The sequence below is a fragment of the Lithobates pipiens genome, unplaced genomic scaffold (assembly GCF_037356315.1).
Source record: "Lithobates pipiens isolate NorthernLeopardFrog02 unplaced genomic scaffold, aLitPip1_a1.2 Scaffold_28, whole genome shotgun sequence".
NCBI classification, from domain to species: Eukaryota; Metazoa; Chordata; class Amphibia; order Anura; family Ranidae; genus Lithobates; species Lithobates pipiens.
In genome coordinates, this window is record NW_027507789.1 from 96884907 (window position 1) to 96901671 (window position 16765).

The window sequence follows — 16765 nt, forward strand, 5'->3', positions numbered from 1 at the left end:
CAGCCAACCCTGCATCCTCGTTGGAGGGGGCATTGTTGGTCTCTAATGCAGAATTAAGGAACTTAATCCATAGGGGGCCCCGATCTAACCCCGGGATAACTCTTCCGATGCGCACGACCCTCAAGGTATGGGAATTAGTTAACAGACAGTTGGTGGGCCCAGGGGTGTGGGCCCCGACGACCCCCCTTTGGGGAAATCCCCGCCTGCCTCATTTTCACTCCATCCCTGATCCAATTATCTGGGCCAGGCATGGAGTCATAACACTAGGGGACATAGTGTCTCAAGGGCAATTACTCTCCTTCGACGCTCTAAAACACGATCGAGATCTGCTGAACCACATGTTTTTCAGATTCCTGCAGCTGCGGCACGCCTTCCGGTCTCAATTCCCATCCCGGGGGAATCTGGGGGTGTCAGCAGTGGAGAACATGCTTGGCTCTACGGGGGGGGAGCGCACATTGTCCACGCTATATAATACGCTAGCTACACATGACAGGACTAGGGTCTCCCATTTGTTTGAGCTCTGGCACAGCAACATTTCAGAACTTATAGAGGAGGACTGGGAGGACGGTATACAGCAATACCGGCCCCTGGCAACATCGGCAAGGGACAGGTATATACAATTAAAGTTCCTCCACCGGGCATACTTTTCACCGGCACGCCTGGCAAGGATTTACCCTGACCGACTGACTACCTGCCCTAGATGCAAAACAGACGGTGCTGACGTTTTTCACACAGTGTGGTCCTGCCCAGGGGTGGTGGAATTCTGGAAAGACATCCTGGCTGATATTAATACTGTGGGGGAACTGATGACCCCACTCAGCCCAATACCTCTCCTGCTGGGTATTTGCAATTTTCTGGAAATCTCCTGGGGGAAGAAACTGATTATTTTCTAGACCACACTATACGCGAGGAAAACTATTTTACTGCAATGGAACCAACCTCTCCCACCCACTAAACAACTGTGGCAGTCCTTGGTAAACGCGGCTCTGCCGCAGTAGGAACTGCCCCAAAAAATCTGGGAAGATTTGAGCGGCGTGGGTTGAGGCGAAGCACCTGACCATTGATTAGGCCTGGTGGGGTGGAGGGTGGTGGGAACCCTTATTAGTATTATATATGGTTCCTGTATTAATGTAGGAGGTACCGGGTAACATCTGATATCTGTAATGTAATGACTGGAGACTATACGAAATATTACAAAATGAATACAATAAGTATCTACTGAAACTTGGATATCTGTCTGCACGTTTTTTTTTGTAACCTGTTAATGTATGTTTGTTTTTTAGATCTATAAATAAACTATATGTTAAAAAAAAAAGCATGTACTACTTATTTTTGCATTCACGTACCTCCCCTTTGAGCTACTGATATTTCTTTGTGAAAGAGAAAACACCCACTTCTTTGGTGGGGTGGTGGAGTAAAGTTGGCTATAGGGAGCTGCCCATGGTGGGTGTTGGACTGTGATATAAATGTGGGGGGGGGCTAAGGGCACTAATGTAATGGAGAAGAGGAATGTAATGTCAAACGAAGTGTGGTGTTAAGGAGGGGACGGAGGACACTGATGTAAAAGGAGTGCAGGTACTTGTTCGGGCGCTCCCTGTTATAGGGAGACAATGCTCTTGATCCAGCCTCCCAAATGTGCTCCTGTGTTGTCACATGGGCTTTTGATGGAGATAAGTGGAAGTTTCAAAACACATACACAGACACCATAGAAATCAACAGGAAACCTGCTCTAAGAAATGGCCTACAACTATCGTTTGAAAGCATGCAAGTACACAGAAAGAGACTGCAATGAGGACTGCTAGGCAACAAAGAATATAGAAAGGTGAAAACAAGCTATTTTTCGGAATAAAAGACTCCAACTCTTTATGATACACAGTGCTTTCCAAAAACTAATGTGTTACAATTAGGGTTTACATCTACTTTGGGGAAAGTTTACTACGGTCCACTTACCATAATTTGTCGAACTAGCTTTATTGTCTCAGGCCATGGTCGGTTCTGGTTATACTTGGCATGGAGACGTTCCAAAAGGGAACTCATCTTTATCTGGATCCTAAAAAAAAAATGTAATCATGATTTGACTATTCCATAAGTATTCCACGATGACAAAATCAAAACTTCATCTTTACAACAGTGGCTGGTGATGCTGAAACATTAACGCTCATATACACCACAATCTCTGCATTCACTTTGCGTTTCTGTCTGCACAATCGCATTGTGTATGTGATTATCTCCGCACTGTGTGTGAATAAATAAAGCTGCAAGCATGAAGTGAAAAAATTACTTGAATGTGTATAAAAAAATAAAATGAATGCTGCGCTATCACGAAGAGTTTATCTGTGAGAAATCTACTAAGTCTACATAAATTAACTTACTAAGGTCTCTTTCAGACGAATGATACGATCAGGTCCGCCTGTCAGTTTTTTAGGCAGACCTGAACGGATGCTCCATAGACCTCTATGGAGCGTCGGATGTCAGCGGTGACATGTCCGCTGACATCCGACCTGCTCCAAACCGAAAAAAGTGTGACAGAGGAAAAACCTTTTCCATCCGTCTGCGGATCAGATGACGACGGACTCTGCAGTCCGTTGTCATCCGATCTCCCATAGGGGAGAGTGGCGCTCTGACAGGTCCGTCCCTGCACATTGTGCAGAGACAGACCTGTCATCTTCCTGCTCAGCGGGGATCGCAAGTGGATGTCCACAGGGCGTATCATCACGGATCCGTCCCGTGTGAAAGAGGCCTAAGGCTGGAGCACCCAGAATTTGGAACAACTGTGCATTGCAATCAGCTTCAAGCTTTAATTTTCCAAGCTATACTAAACAAACTATGGCTAGAAGCTGATTGGTTACTATGTACAGCCGTTTCACATTTTTGTCTGCTCCAGTTTTAATAAATTCCCCCCCATGTACTGAAGCCTCCATTTTGATCATCTATCTTTACTTCTTTAGCAGTTGCACATGGGGATTACATATGACTGTGCAATCCTATGTGCACAGTGAGTGAAATTGACCTAGAGCACTTGGTAATCTAGCCAACCTGCTCAGACATAAAACATTTTTTGGCTATGTTCGCACGGCTTCCAAACCGACTTTGCCCTGCGACTTCACCTAGGTTAACATTGGAGAAATTTGGCATGCGATTTGACATGTCAAATTGCACGCCAAATCAGCAGCAAATGCAGGCAATGGTACCATCTGAATCAGTGCGATACTGCTTTTGCTGCTCTGCACAGATTCACAAAAGTCGCTTCCGAGTTACTTTTGGTGACTTCTGGATGCAATTTCCATAGACATCTGTGCAGCAACCCACGGGACTAACTGACACGCGGGAATGAATTTGTGCGAGTTGAGCTGAACTCGCACAATTTCATTCCCTCTGTCAGTGTAACCTGGGGGTTTCAGGTCCGACTTCCATGAACAGAATTAGATATTTTTTTTTTTATCTATATTTAACCAAACATTTTCTTACAATTTTTCTCCTCAAACATTTACCATTCCATTTTTCATATCATAGTATTATCGGGTTACAACCTGTTCTCATTACATTTTATTACCCTGTATTGTCTCAATTCCATTTATTATTCTTTTATTAATTTGTAACCCTTCTGATTATCTTTCCCTATCACATTCATTCACCCTATCCCACTACAAACATCAATAACAATAGCCACACAACACAACCCAAAAAAAAAAAAAAGAGAAAGAAACAGCCCCCCACCCCCTGAGTCCTCCATATCTCCTCCATCCATGTTAGGTTATAATCCTAAATTGCTAATAGCGACGAGGTTACTTTGTATTCTTCCCTCTTCTGCCATGTTACCATTATCTGTTATCTCAATCCTTTTTCAATCAAAATGCTCTCCTCCAGGAAACGCATCTAGTCCATCTCTATTATCCATTCCTCTATTGAGGGTGTTCTCTCCTTTTTCCATTTTCTTTCTATGGCTGTTCGCGCCGCTGTTAAGTATTTTAATGTACCTTTTTTAATTTTTTTAAATTGATCCCGGGATCATAGACAGTATAGAAATAAATACATCTGGTTGTAGATTAATCCCCGTCATGTCTCTGTATATTTTACATATTTTCTTCCAAACTTTATGAATCTCTGGGTAAAAAAACCATGTGTGTGACATTGTACCTACCTCCCTTTGACACCTCCAACATGTGTCTCCACTCTCTGGGTTAATTCTATGCATATCCTTTGGACACCTATACCATCTCACCAATAATTTATCATTTCTTTCTTGGTGCCTACTGGAAATCGACATCTTATGTGTTAACGCAATTGCTTTATCCCACTTAACTCTGGGGATAGCTATTCCTAGTTCTTTTTCCCATCTTTTTATATAACTCAGCTCTGTTTCTTTACTATTAGAAATTAAGTATTTGTATACCTTAGATAAATTGTGCGTTGGTTTCTGCTCTTGCAAAAATAATAATTCCAATAGAGTTGGTGCTCTATCCAGTGACCCTATTTTCTTAAGGGTAGTTATATATTTTTGAAGTTGCCTGTAATGTATCCACTTCTTTTCGTATTCCTTTCCCAGGGTTTCTAGTCGTGGAAGTCTACCACCCTCCATTGTCTGTACAATCCTTATATCTTCCCTTCTATCCCATTTCAGGAAGGTCGTAGTGTCGGTAAAAATTCAGGATTGTAGAAGAGAGGTGTCATTGGGACCACATAAGAGGATCCTATTCCCCTCTTCATCAAACCATCCCATACCTTCAGTGTTGACACAACCAGAAACGGCATCTCTTCCCTAGGTGGCCTATTTTCTTTTTTTATCCATGGCAATACTTTCAATTTCATGTCCACAATCTCCTCCTCTAATTTCACCCATTGTTTACTTTACTTATTGTGAACCCAGTACACAATCCTGGCCAGTAACACTGCTTTAGATTAAACTGATAGGTCTGGGAGGACCTAACCCCCCTCTCCTTTTAATCTTGTTAAGATTTCCCTGCTAATCCTGGCAGTTTTACCCATCCATATAAAACTCCCAATAGCTTTACATAGAGAACTTAAGACATTTTTTAAGGGAAATATCGGAACTGTCTGAAAAATATAAAGTATTTCCAGGAGTATATCTATTTTTATGATATTTATGCGACCTATCCATGAAAAGCACCCTTTATTATATTTTTGAAGCATCTTTATAATTTTTTGCATTATTGGAAGATAGTTATATTCCTTAAGCTTCTCTTGTTCTCTAGGTATATATATATATATATATATATATATATATATATATATATATATATATATATATATATATATATATATATATTATACACAAGTACTTAAATGCATTGCACTGTCATTTAAAAGAAAAATCATTTTTAAGTTGTTCAACAGTATTAACAGGGAGTGTAATATTCAGAGCTTCGGATTTATTATAATTAACTTTAACCCCTTCCCGCCGAGCGTACGCAGATCTGCGTACTCGGCTTCCGGGGGGTATACCGGGATGATGCCCGCACCTGCAGGCATCATCCCGGTACCGTTTTTTACAGCGGGCGATTGGCTTTCCAGCCATAACAACCGATGCGGCTAAAAGCCGCTCGGCTGTTATGCCGGAGGAGCGGGAGGGGACGTCCCCCCCTCCCGCCGCCTCTCGCCGCTGTTACCGGTGCTCCCGCTCGATCGGGAGCACCGATTGGCGATCCGTCGGCTCTGGCTGCTGGGGAGGAACTGGAACGAAGCCGTAATCGGCTTCGTTCCAGTCTCCTCATCGTAAACACGGAAGCGACGTCATGACGTCACTTCCCGTTTACTCGGCTGCCAATGGCGCCGGTTTTAAAAAAATATCCGGTATTCAGAATCGCCGTTTTCGGCGATCTGAATACATTGAAGTGTAAAGGAGGGGTGGGGGGTCTTTTAGACCCCCGATCCCTCCATAAAGAGTACCTGTCACCACCTATTACTGTCACAAGGGATGTTTACATTCCTTGTGACAGCAATAAAAGTGATCAAATTTTTATTTTTTTTTAAAAAACAATTTAGTCATTTTAAAATAAATAAAATAAATTTAAAAATAAATTTTCAAAGCGCCCGCCGTCCCCGCGAAGCAAAGAAAACGCATACGGAAGTCGCGCCCGCGTATGTAAACGGTGTTCAAATCACACATGTGAGGTATCGCCGCGATCGTCAGAGCGAGAGCAATAATTCTAGCAGTAGACCTCCTCTGTAACGCTAACCTGGTAACCGTAAAAAAATTTTAAAGCGTCGCCTATTGAGATTTTTAGGTACCGTACTTTGTCGTCAATCTACAAGTGCGCGCAATTATAAAGTGTGACATGTTTGGTATCTATTTACCCGGCGTAACATTATCTTTCACATTACGCAAAAAAATTGGGCTAATTTTACTGTTTTTTTTTTTATTCATGAAAGTGTCCCTTTTCCCAAAAAGTTGCGTTTAAAACACCACTGCGCAAATACCGTGTGACATAAAATATTGCAACAATCGCCGTTTTATTCTCTAGAGCCTCTGCTAAAAAAATATATATAATGTTTGGGGGTTCCAAGTAATTTTCTAGCAAAAAATATGGATTTTAACTTGTAAACACCAAATTCCAAAAATAGGCTTAGTCATGAAAGGGTTAAAATTACTTAGTTCAGCAAAGCGTTTAAACTCATTTACTACATTTGGTATTGTCACTATTGGGTTCGTAATGTATATTAGCAAGTCATCTGCCGATATTTTATATTCCTCAGTTTTTACCTTAATTCCCTGGATATCTTTATTATTCCGAATCGCTGTCATCAGATGTTCCATGGCTAAAACATCTAACAATGGAGACAGGGGGCATCCCTGCCGAGTTCCATTTGCTATAGTAACCATTTCAGAAACGTGTCCGTTTGCTCTTATTTTGGCTGGTGGGTTCTGATATAAGACCATTATTTTTTTCCAACAGCACAGGTCTAACTCCCCACTGCCTCAGCGCTTCTTCAAAAAAAATCGCCATCCCACCCTGTCAAAAGCCTTCTCGGTATCTATTGCCAGAAGACAGGATGGGATGGCGTGTCTCTGAGTATATTCAATTAATGTCAAGGTCTTTAGAGTGTTATCTCTTGCTTCCCTACCTTCTATAAATCCTACTTGGTCAGGATGGATAGTGCTCGGTAACTTTGGAGTAAGTCTATTAGCTATAATTTTTGAATATATTTGAAGGTCAATATTTGTCAGCGATATTGGTGGATAGTTTCCACGTAGTGTGTGGTCTTTCTCTGGTTTAGGTATAAGTGAAATATATGCCTGCATAATCTGTGGAACAAATGGTTGAGTAAGAGACACTGAGTTAAAAGTCCGTTTCATAATTGGAGCTAGTAGGTCTTTAAATAATTTATAGAACCGTGGTGTAAAGCCATCCGGACCCGGATTTTTACCTATTTTTAATAGATCAATGACTTTCAAGATTTCAATCACTGAAAACTAATTTTCCAGTTGTAATATCTCCCCTATTGTCAAGGCTGGTATAGCAGTATATTTTATATATTGCTTTATTTTATGTTGAAAATTTGAGTATCATGTTCTGCTAGCTGATTGGGTAGATTATACAATCTTGAGTATTACACATGGAATGTTTTCAAAATATTTTCTGGGTCATATACTGTAGCTCCTGTTTCCGTCTTAATTTTCACAATGGCTGTTGTATTTATTTGCTGCCCTAAAGCTCTAGCTAATGGATTTACTGGGTCTGTTTCCATATTGGTAATATAATATACGATTTTTGTCCCTTATTCTCAATGATTGTTCGTTTAATAATGTACGTAATTCGAATCGTTTGTCTGTTAGTACCCTTAGTATCTCCTGTGTTGACTTTTGTTTATGTTGTTTTTCTAATTATATAATTTCCTGTTGAAGCCGTGTTATTCTATTTCATTTAGCTTTTTTAAGCCTAGCTCCACGTTTTTTAAATAGACCTCTCACTATAAATTTTAATGTTTGCCATTGATTGGGTAGCGACGTATTATCACTTATATGATCTTGTGTAAAATGTAATATTGCTGAGCGCATTTCCGCAATACACACCTTATCATTTAGTAAATTATCGTTTAATTTCCATGTACCTCTTGGTATATTACCCTTGGATGTGTCTATTTCCAAAAAGATACGGGCATGATCCAACCAGAGAAAGCTACCTATTTTTGAGGAGGAGATTGTGGCAATTCCCAATGCATTTAGCAAAAAGTAGTCTAATCTATGATATGTGTCATGAATTTTTGAGGGGAATGTATAATCTTTCTCCATTGGATACATCATTCTCCATATGTCCACCAATTGGTATCTTTTAAGAACTTCCTTAAATCTTTTTTTTTTATCAGTACACTGTTGAGGTCCTGATGGAGCTGTAGTGTCCATATCTCGATCTAGAACAAAATTAAAGTCGCCTCCGAATATTATCACCCCCTTCGCTTTTTCCATAAGTTCTGTTATTATTCAGGTGCCAACCTTAATCTGCTCCACATTTGGTAGGTATATGTTAATAAATGTATATTTTTTTACCATATGTATTTAACTTTAATAATACTGCCCTACCATCTCAGTTTATCAATTTTTCTATAACCTGGTGGGGTATTGACTCATGAATTGCTATAGAGACGCCTCTAGATTTTGAATAAGCATAGATGTCATGAAACCAGATTGGGTAACATCCATTTTGTATTTTTGGTATATGGTCTCAACGAAAATGTGTCTCCTAGAGGAGGATAATACCCACCCCCGGTTTGTGGAGGGAGTGTAGGATTTGTGCTCTTTAGTCCTCTAACATTATAAGAACAGATCTTGACAGTACCCATAGATGGAGAGAGAGAAAAGGAAGAAAAAGAAAAAAGAAAAAAGGGAAATCAATATCAAATTAAACCCCAGTACTCTCACACTTAATGCTTCCAGCCACTCAATTCACTCACCCACCCTTTCTCAAACACTTCTCTAATTGACTCATTTGAGTCTAACCTTACTAAGCAAGTTCCCTATGCAAGGGGATGTAGAGACCTTCAAGGACTGGGTGTGTCTCTGATCCGGATAATCCAAAAAGAAAAAAAAAAAAAAAAGTTCTTCCACTTATATAAAATGAAAGAATGAATATTAAAAGCTTTCAAGACCGAAGAGGTGAAACAGAGCGGGGGGGAATAAAGAGAAAGAAACAGGGAGAAAATGAAAGAGAAGGAAAAAAAAATAATTATTTTCGCTTTCCTATATATTTCCTGCGAGCTGTCCTCCACTCAATCTGTCACATCGCCAAGCTCGGTTCCCTGCGAGCGTTGCGACCCACGGGAACGGAGCTCGGCGCCAAATTAAAAAAGTAAAACACACAGTATAGATACAGTACTGTAATCTGTAAGATTACAGTATACTGTATCAAATAATTACACATCCCCTTAGTCCAGGGGTTGACAAATTTGCTTGGAATCTAGGAGCCAGCTTAAAAAGTTAGAAGCCAGGTCCGTGACGGCGATCCGGACCTGTCCCTGGCCTGACATGGAGACGAGTGAGGGGAAGATAGCAGCGCCGTCGCCGCCGCCCCCCCCCCCCCCGTCTCCAAGTCATTGCCCATAGCTCTTAGAGGGACATTTTTTTTTTTTTCAAATGACATTTTTTTTTTCAATTGCATTTTAGTGTAAATATGAGATCCGAGGTCTCTCTGACCCCAGATCTCATATTTAAGAGGACCTGTCATGCTTTTTCTATTACAAGGGATTTTTACATTCCTTGTAATAAGAATAAAAGTGACACAACATTTTTTTTAAAAGAACAGTGGAAAAAAAAAAAAGTTAAAATAAGCAGAAAAAATAATAATTTTTAAACGCGCCCTGTCCTGCCCGCATATAAAATCGGTGTTCGAACCACACATAGGAGGTAGCGCCGTGATCGGTAGAGCGAGAGCAATAATTCTAGCCCCAGACCTCCTCTGTAACTCAAAACGTGCAACCTGTAGAATTTTTTTAAACGTCGCCTATGGAGATTTTAAAGGGTAAAAGTTTGTCGCCATTCCATGAGCGGGTGCAATTTTGAAGCGTGACATGTTGGGTATCAATTTACTCGGCGTAACATTATCTTTCACAATATAAAAAATAATTGGGCTAACTTTACTGTTGTCTTATTTTTTTATTAACTAAATTATTTTTCCCAACAAAAGTGCGCTTGTAAGTCCGCTGCACAAATACGGTGCGACAGACAGTATTGCAACAACCACCATTTTATTCTCTAGGGTGTTAGAATAAAAAATATATATAATGTTTAGGGGGTTCTAAAAGGGAAGAAGAGGCAGGTAATATAAAACAGTCATTAGCATTGCTGGTTTGTCATACCAACGGCGACCACAAGAGGGCGCCAGATTCCATAAGGAATCATAGGACCGCAGAAGGCCTCAAAGCCACGGCCGCCGGCGGAACAGCCCGACGCGATCACGCTGGGGGGGTCCACAGAGACAGGATACCCCCAGCTGTGCTGCACAAGGCGCGAGGTCGCTATTTCTAGTCGCCAATGCGACCTGGCGCCCGGGTTTTGTCGAGCCCTGCCTTAGTCCCTAGTGGTCTGCCCAGTGCCCTGCATACAGTTTTATATTATAAATACTGTTCTTTATGCCTGGAAACTGGAGATTGTCCATAGCATCCAAAAAATGTCTGTTTACATCAAACAGCGATAATAAATTAGAATCACTCGCAGAATTGAGCAATAGTAATTTGTGGGGAAATTCATCAAAAAAAAAAAAAAAAAACTAAAAGTAATGACAATGACAATTCTGCAACTCAGCATATTTCAGTGTTTTTGATTTGATTACATTATTGAATAATTTTTATTATTATTATATTATTATTTGTTATAATTATTTATAGTTATTTTATTATATAAATGTATTATTTATTTATTATTTCATATTTCAAATTTTATCATACCCAGGATGTCTATTAGACTCTTGTTTGGACAGATTTAAGTGAATTATTTCTAAGAATTACAGGCCTACAATATAAAACGGCAAATTTCCATGCAAAAATAATGGTACCGCTTTCAGCACCTAAAATCTGAAATAATCGTACCACCAGGGAGGTTAACCACTTCCCGACCAGCGCACGACGATGTACGTCGACAGAATGGCACGGGCAGGCATATTGGCGTACAGGTACGTCCAATATTCGATGCCGCCCTGCCATCGGGAGCGCGCCGCCGCCGGCGCGCTCCCGCGCTGGTCGGGACCCCCATGAATCCGGTCGCGGGACCCGCGGACTCGATCGCCGCGGGCATCCCCGCGATCGTCTCACGGAGCGGCCGAATGGAGGAAATGCTGTATAAACAACATTTTTCCATTCTGCCTAGCAACTAGTGACGCTGATCTCTGCTCCATGTGATTGGAGCAGAGATCAGTGTACACTAAATGAAAGCCCAACCCCCCCCACAGTTAGTAATACACCCCTAGGAACACTTAACCCCTACACTGCCACCCACTGGTTAACCCTTTCACTGCCAGTGTCATTTACACAGGAATCACTGCATTTATATAGCAGTGATTACTGTATAAATGACAATGGTCCCAAAAATGTGTCAAAAATGTCCGATGGGTCCCCCACAATGTCGCAGTCACAATAAAAATCGCAGATCGCCGTCATTACTAGTAAAAAAAAAAAAAAATAATAAAAAATTATTAATAAAAATGCTATAAAACTATCCCTATTTTGTAAACGCTATAACTTTTGCGCAAACCAATCAATAATCGCTTATTGCGATTTTTTTTACCAAAAATATGTAGAAGAATACGTATCGTCCTAAACTGAGGGAAAAAAATGTTATATTATATATTTTTGGGGGATATTTATTATAACAAAAAGTAAAAAATAATGCGTTTTTTTCAAAATTGTCGCTCTATTTTTGTTTATAGCGCAAAAAATAAAAACCGCAGGGGTGATCAAATACCACCAAAAGAAAACTCTGTGGGAAAAAAAGGACATCAATTTTGTTTGGGAGCCACGTCGCACCACCGCGCAATTGTCAGTTAAAGCGACGCAGTGCCGAATCGCAAAAAGTGGTCTGGTCTTTGACCAGCAAATTGGTCCGGTCTGAAAGTGGTTAAAAGTGCAAAAAAACAAAACCAAAAAAAACACCTTCAAACCTTCTTTCCTCCTATACCGAGCCCGCCTCTCCTCTCCTTATCCCATCCATCCCCCTCTAAATTGTCTCCAGGAAGATCTTGATATAGTTGCGCCCACATTGGCAGCTCTATCGGGGGTAGTTTAAGATGACCTAGAACAGGGATATGCAATTAGCGGACCTTCAGCTGTTACAAAACTACAAGTCCCATCATTCCTCTGCCTCTGGGTGCTTGTGGCTATCAGAGTCTTGCTATGCCTCATGGGATTTGTAGTTCTGCAACAGCTGGAGGTCCACTAATTGCATATCCCTGACCTAGAAAATCAGGAAAGTCTATAATGTCTCGAAACACAATTTTTCGTCCACTCGGATATACTATTATCTGGAAAGGGAACCCCCATTTATAGAAAATCCCCTTCTCTCTTAAAGTGGTTGTAAACCCTTACAAACCACTTTGACCTACAGGTAAGCCTAGATTAAAGCTTACCTGTAGGTCCAAGAAATATCTCCTAAACCTATATGGTTTAGGAGATATTTGCCCGAAGACGGGCACCGTAGACAGCGGCGCGCAGGCGCACTGAGCGCGGCATCCTCGATGACAGATGCCGCGTGTCTTGGCTCCCATGCGCATGCGCGGGAGTGACGTCATCGCGGCTTCGCCGAATGACAGCGGCGGAGCTGCGAGACCCCACTGAGAAGATGGATGCGCCGGACTACAGGGGACAGCGGTGACTTCGCTGGCTCCTGTGTCAGGTAAGTGACACATAATGGGCTACTATACGATGCATAGTAGTCCATTATGCTTTGCCTTTGCAGGGAATGAAAGAGGAAGTAAACTCATCAGGGTTTACTTCCTCTTTAATACTTCCAATAAAGGTTTCACCGCCCTCCTCCTATTCAGTGTATATTTAGACAGAAGAAAGATAAGCTGGGTACCATCGAACTCAAAGCCCTTCTGTACCCGTGCTGCTGCCATGATGTTCTCTTTGACGTAAAAAAAATAAAAATAAAAATTCTACATATTATGTCTCTCGGTTTCATCTGCTCTCGGTCCCTGGGGCCTTGTGTTCTGTGCGCACGGTCAATCTCTATTTCTGTCTAATCAAGACGCTTTAACAAGATGTTAAATATACTCTGAAGGGTCCGTTTCAGATTTTCTGTACTTATTGTCTCTGGCAGACCTCTTATTCGGATATTGTTGCGCCTACTTCTATTTTTGAGTTCACCTGTTACATCAATTATATATTTTAACCACTTGCCGCCCGCCCTATAGGCAATTGACGGTGGCAAAGTGGTTGCATAATCCTGACCGGACGTCATATGACGTGATCAGGATTATGAGCCGTTGCGCGCCCCCGGGGGCGCGCATCGCAGCGATCGTTGTTGCGGGGTGTCAGTCTGACACCCGGCAACTACGATCTCGGGAAAGAGTCTCCGACGGAGACTCTTTACCATGTGATCAGCCGTGTCCAATCACGGCTGATCACAGTGTAAATGGGAAGAGCCGGTGATCGGCTTTCCCTCACTCGCGTCTGTCAGACGCAAGTAGAGGAGAGCCGATCGGCTGCTCCTCTGACAGGGGGGGTCTGTGCTGATCGATTATCAGCACAGCCCCCCCGAGGATGCCCACACTGGACCACCAGGGAAAAGGTCATAAAGGTCATAATCCTCCCTAGACCACCAGGGATGCCAGTCAGCACAATGGGTGCCAATCAGTGCCCATAATGGATGCCAATCAGTGCCCACAATGGGCATCACTGATTGGCATGCATTATTGTTTGGCACTGATTGGCATCCATTACTATAGTATAACACCGATGCCGCCTTTGAGTGCCCACCTGTGCCGCCTATGAGTGCCCACCTGTGCCGCCTATGAGTGCCCACCTGTGCCGCCTATGAGTGCCCACCTGTGCCGCCTATGAGTGCCCACCTGTGCCGCCTATCCATGCCCACCTGTGCCGCCTATCCATGCCCACCTGTGCCGCCTATCCATGCCCACCTGTGCCGCCTATCCATGCCCATCCGTGCCCATCCGTGCCACCCATCCGTGCCAGCTATCAGTGCCAATTTGTGCCACCTATCAGTGCCTGTGCGTGTCGCCCATCCGTGTCGCCCATCCGTGTCGCCCATCAGTGCCGCCTATCAGTGCCACTTCATTGGTGCCACATTGGTGCCCATCAGTGCCGCCTTATCAGTGCCCATCAGTGTAGCCCCATCAGTGCCCATCAGTGAAGGAGAAAACATACTTATTTACAAAGTTTTGAAACTGAAACAAAATAAATACATTTTTTTTTTCAAAATTTTCGGTATTTTTTTATTTGTAGCGCAAAAAATAAAAACCGTAGAGGTGATCAAATACCACCAAAAGAAAGCTCTATTTGTGGGAAAAAAAATGATAAAAATTTCATTTGGGTACAGTGTAGCATGACCGCGCAATTGTCATTCAAAGTGCGACAGCGCTGAAAGCTCAAAATTGGTCTGGGCAGGAAGGTGTTTAAGTGCCCTGTATTGAAGTGGTTAAATGACGATCATGCTCCTGAGTTTTCTCTTCCAGTGTTAGTATTTTTTAGCATCTAAGACCTCTATTTTATTTTAAGTATCCATTAGAGATGTATTCAATACCTGTATTTCCCCTTTATATGTGGTTTCCAATCTATGCACATATTTGTCCAGGTCTTCTCTGGTCGGTAGTGTTTTTATATATGCCTGCATATCCCAATTGGGGCTATTTACCTCTCCTGCCATACCTTCTGAAGGTTGTTGTGTATTTCTCAGGGAGTCAATACTGGTTGTAGGTTCTAGATCTCTACTTGGAGATATAAAATTCAAATTCCGCCTGTATGTCTGCGTCTTGCTGGGATGGCGATTGTGGGTGTTTAAAAAAATCCCTTGATAACCACTTTTTGTGCAGATTGGGGTTTAGGTTTTTTTTTTTTTACTGTGCCCCCTGTAGATCCTCTCTTAGTCTTTTAGCTCCGAGTACTCTTAGGTGGCATGTTACTATTAGAATTTATTTAACACAGAATCCTTTATATTTCTCAGCAAAGCTTTTCCCTTCTCTTACACGTCCAACTTCTTTGGATAAGTTCTTTGCCGCTGCTGCTGTTCCCCGCAACAAGCGATGGCATTCCGAGTATGTATAGCCCCCAACCGTGCTCCCCGAGCGGCACATCCACCAAGCAGCTACTTTCGGCTATTGACGGTAGTGTCCAGGCAATTTCGGCATATTCCGGGGTCACTCAGGGTAACTCCGGCTCTCTCCCCTGCTCAGCTGTGGATTAGATGCGGCATTACATCGGCAGACCTTCAGTGGGACTCGGCTCAATCCGTGCACTGTCGGAACATCACGGAGAGCCTCGCTATTAGCCGCCGATCTGGCAGTCCTCTCCTCCCTTCAGCTCCCGAAGGCATCCGAGCCTCTGTCCCTGCTCGGTCAAGCCTCTCTGGCCCAACACACCTCACTCCACCACTGCCTCTTTCAGCGTTCTCAGCCCTGAGCTCCGAGCCTACCGATCAGCAGTATACAGAGATTCACAGGGGACACGGCAAACAGCAGGGGAAACAACAGGAGAAGCAGCAAAATCAGATCCTCAGATCATTAGAAGCAGCTGCAGTTGATCCCCCGGATCAAAGAGGAGCGAGCTCACATCACGTTCATCCCGGTCAGTCTCCTACTCGCCTCCAGGATTTGATTTTGATCTAACTTTGAGATGAATGGATAAAACGCCAATATGGATATTATGGGGTAAACACACTCATGTAACCACATTATTTTATTTTATTTTTAATTCCCCACCCCCGTAAAAAGATTTCAGTTTGATATTCAATGGAGTTGTAGGTCACAATAAAGGTGAAAAAGTTCTGGAATGATTTATCTTTCACAGAAATATATAGTATATAGCATTCACTAACCAATTGTCCCATATATACTATATTGACAGCGCTAAAAACAACAAAATAATAACTTTAAGAGGGTGATAATCCTGTGATTACAAAGCAAACCACAGAAATGTCCTTAAAAAATCCCACGCATATGAGGATGAGATTTCAGGTGTCACATTCACACGTTGGAAAATCAGAAAGGAAAATCCATCTCCAAGATAACACCACCAGTGCGTAAAGAGCTTGACAGCCGGTGACACCCCTTAAGGTAATACACTCACCAAAACATTGAGGGTTAACAGGCACTTCGTTACGAATAATTACAATTTCACTGGTCTGTGGAATCCTCTTGTCTCATCAGTAATCAACAGGTTCACAATCTCAGATTCCTTAATCTCCCAACGGTAAAAGATTTCCTGGTTTTTATACTTCACTTACAGCAGCAGGTTCACATAAGGGAACAACAAAAAATAGATTCCATAGTGCAAACTGCTTTATTGATTAAAAAGCTCATGCGCATACAAATCATACGTACATAATCTTATAAAATCATTCACAAAAGATGTCACTACCAGAACGACCGGATTTGCCTCACCGCCGTTCCGAGCGTCTTAGATCGAATACAGGCTCAGCTTCCACGGCGGGTCCCGGGTGAGCATTCAAAACGACCGCTCTGTGATGACGAATAGCTGCTTGGTCACGCCCATGATTTATCTTTGTCTCATTTTTTTACATCACAGAAACCTGACATTTTAACAGGGGTGTGTAGACTTTTTATATCCACTGTATATAGACACT

At 42.2% G+C, this 16765-nt stretch overlaps 1 protein-coding gene across 1 annotated transcript in view; it reads right to left on the minus strand.

Annotated features, from left to right (window-relative positions):
• Positions 1-16765, minus strand: part of MED1 (mediator complex subunit 1) — a 552713-nt gene that overhangs the window by 515835 nt on the left and 20113 nt on the right. Inside the window, exon 2 of the mRNA XM_077459477.1 lies at positions 1951-2050. Coding sequence (XP_077315603.1) covers positions 1951-2037 — 87 coding nt within the window. The 5' untranslated portion in view covers positions 2038-2050. The remainder of the gene's footprint in view (positions 1-1950; positions 2051-16765) is intronic.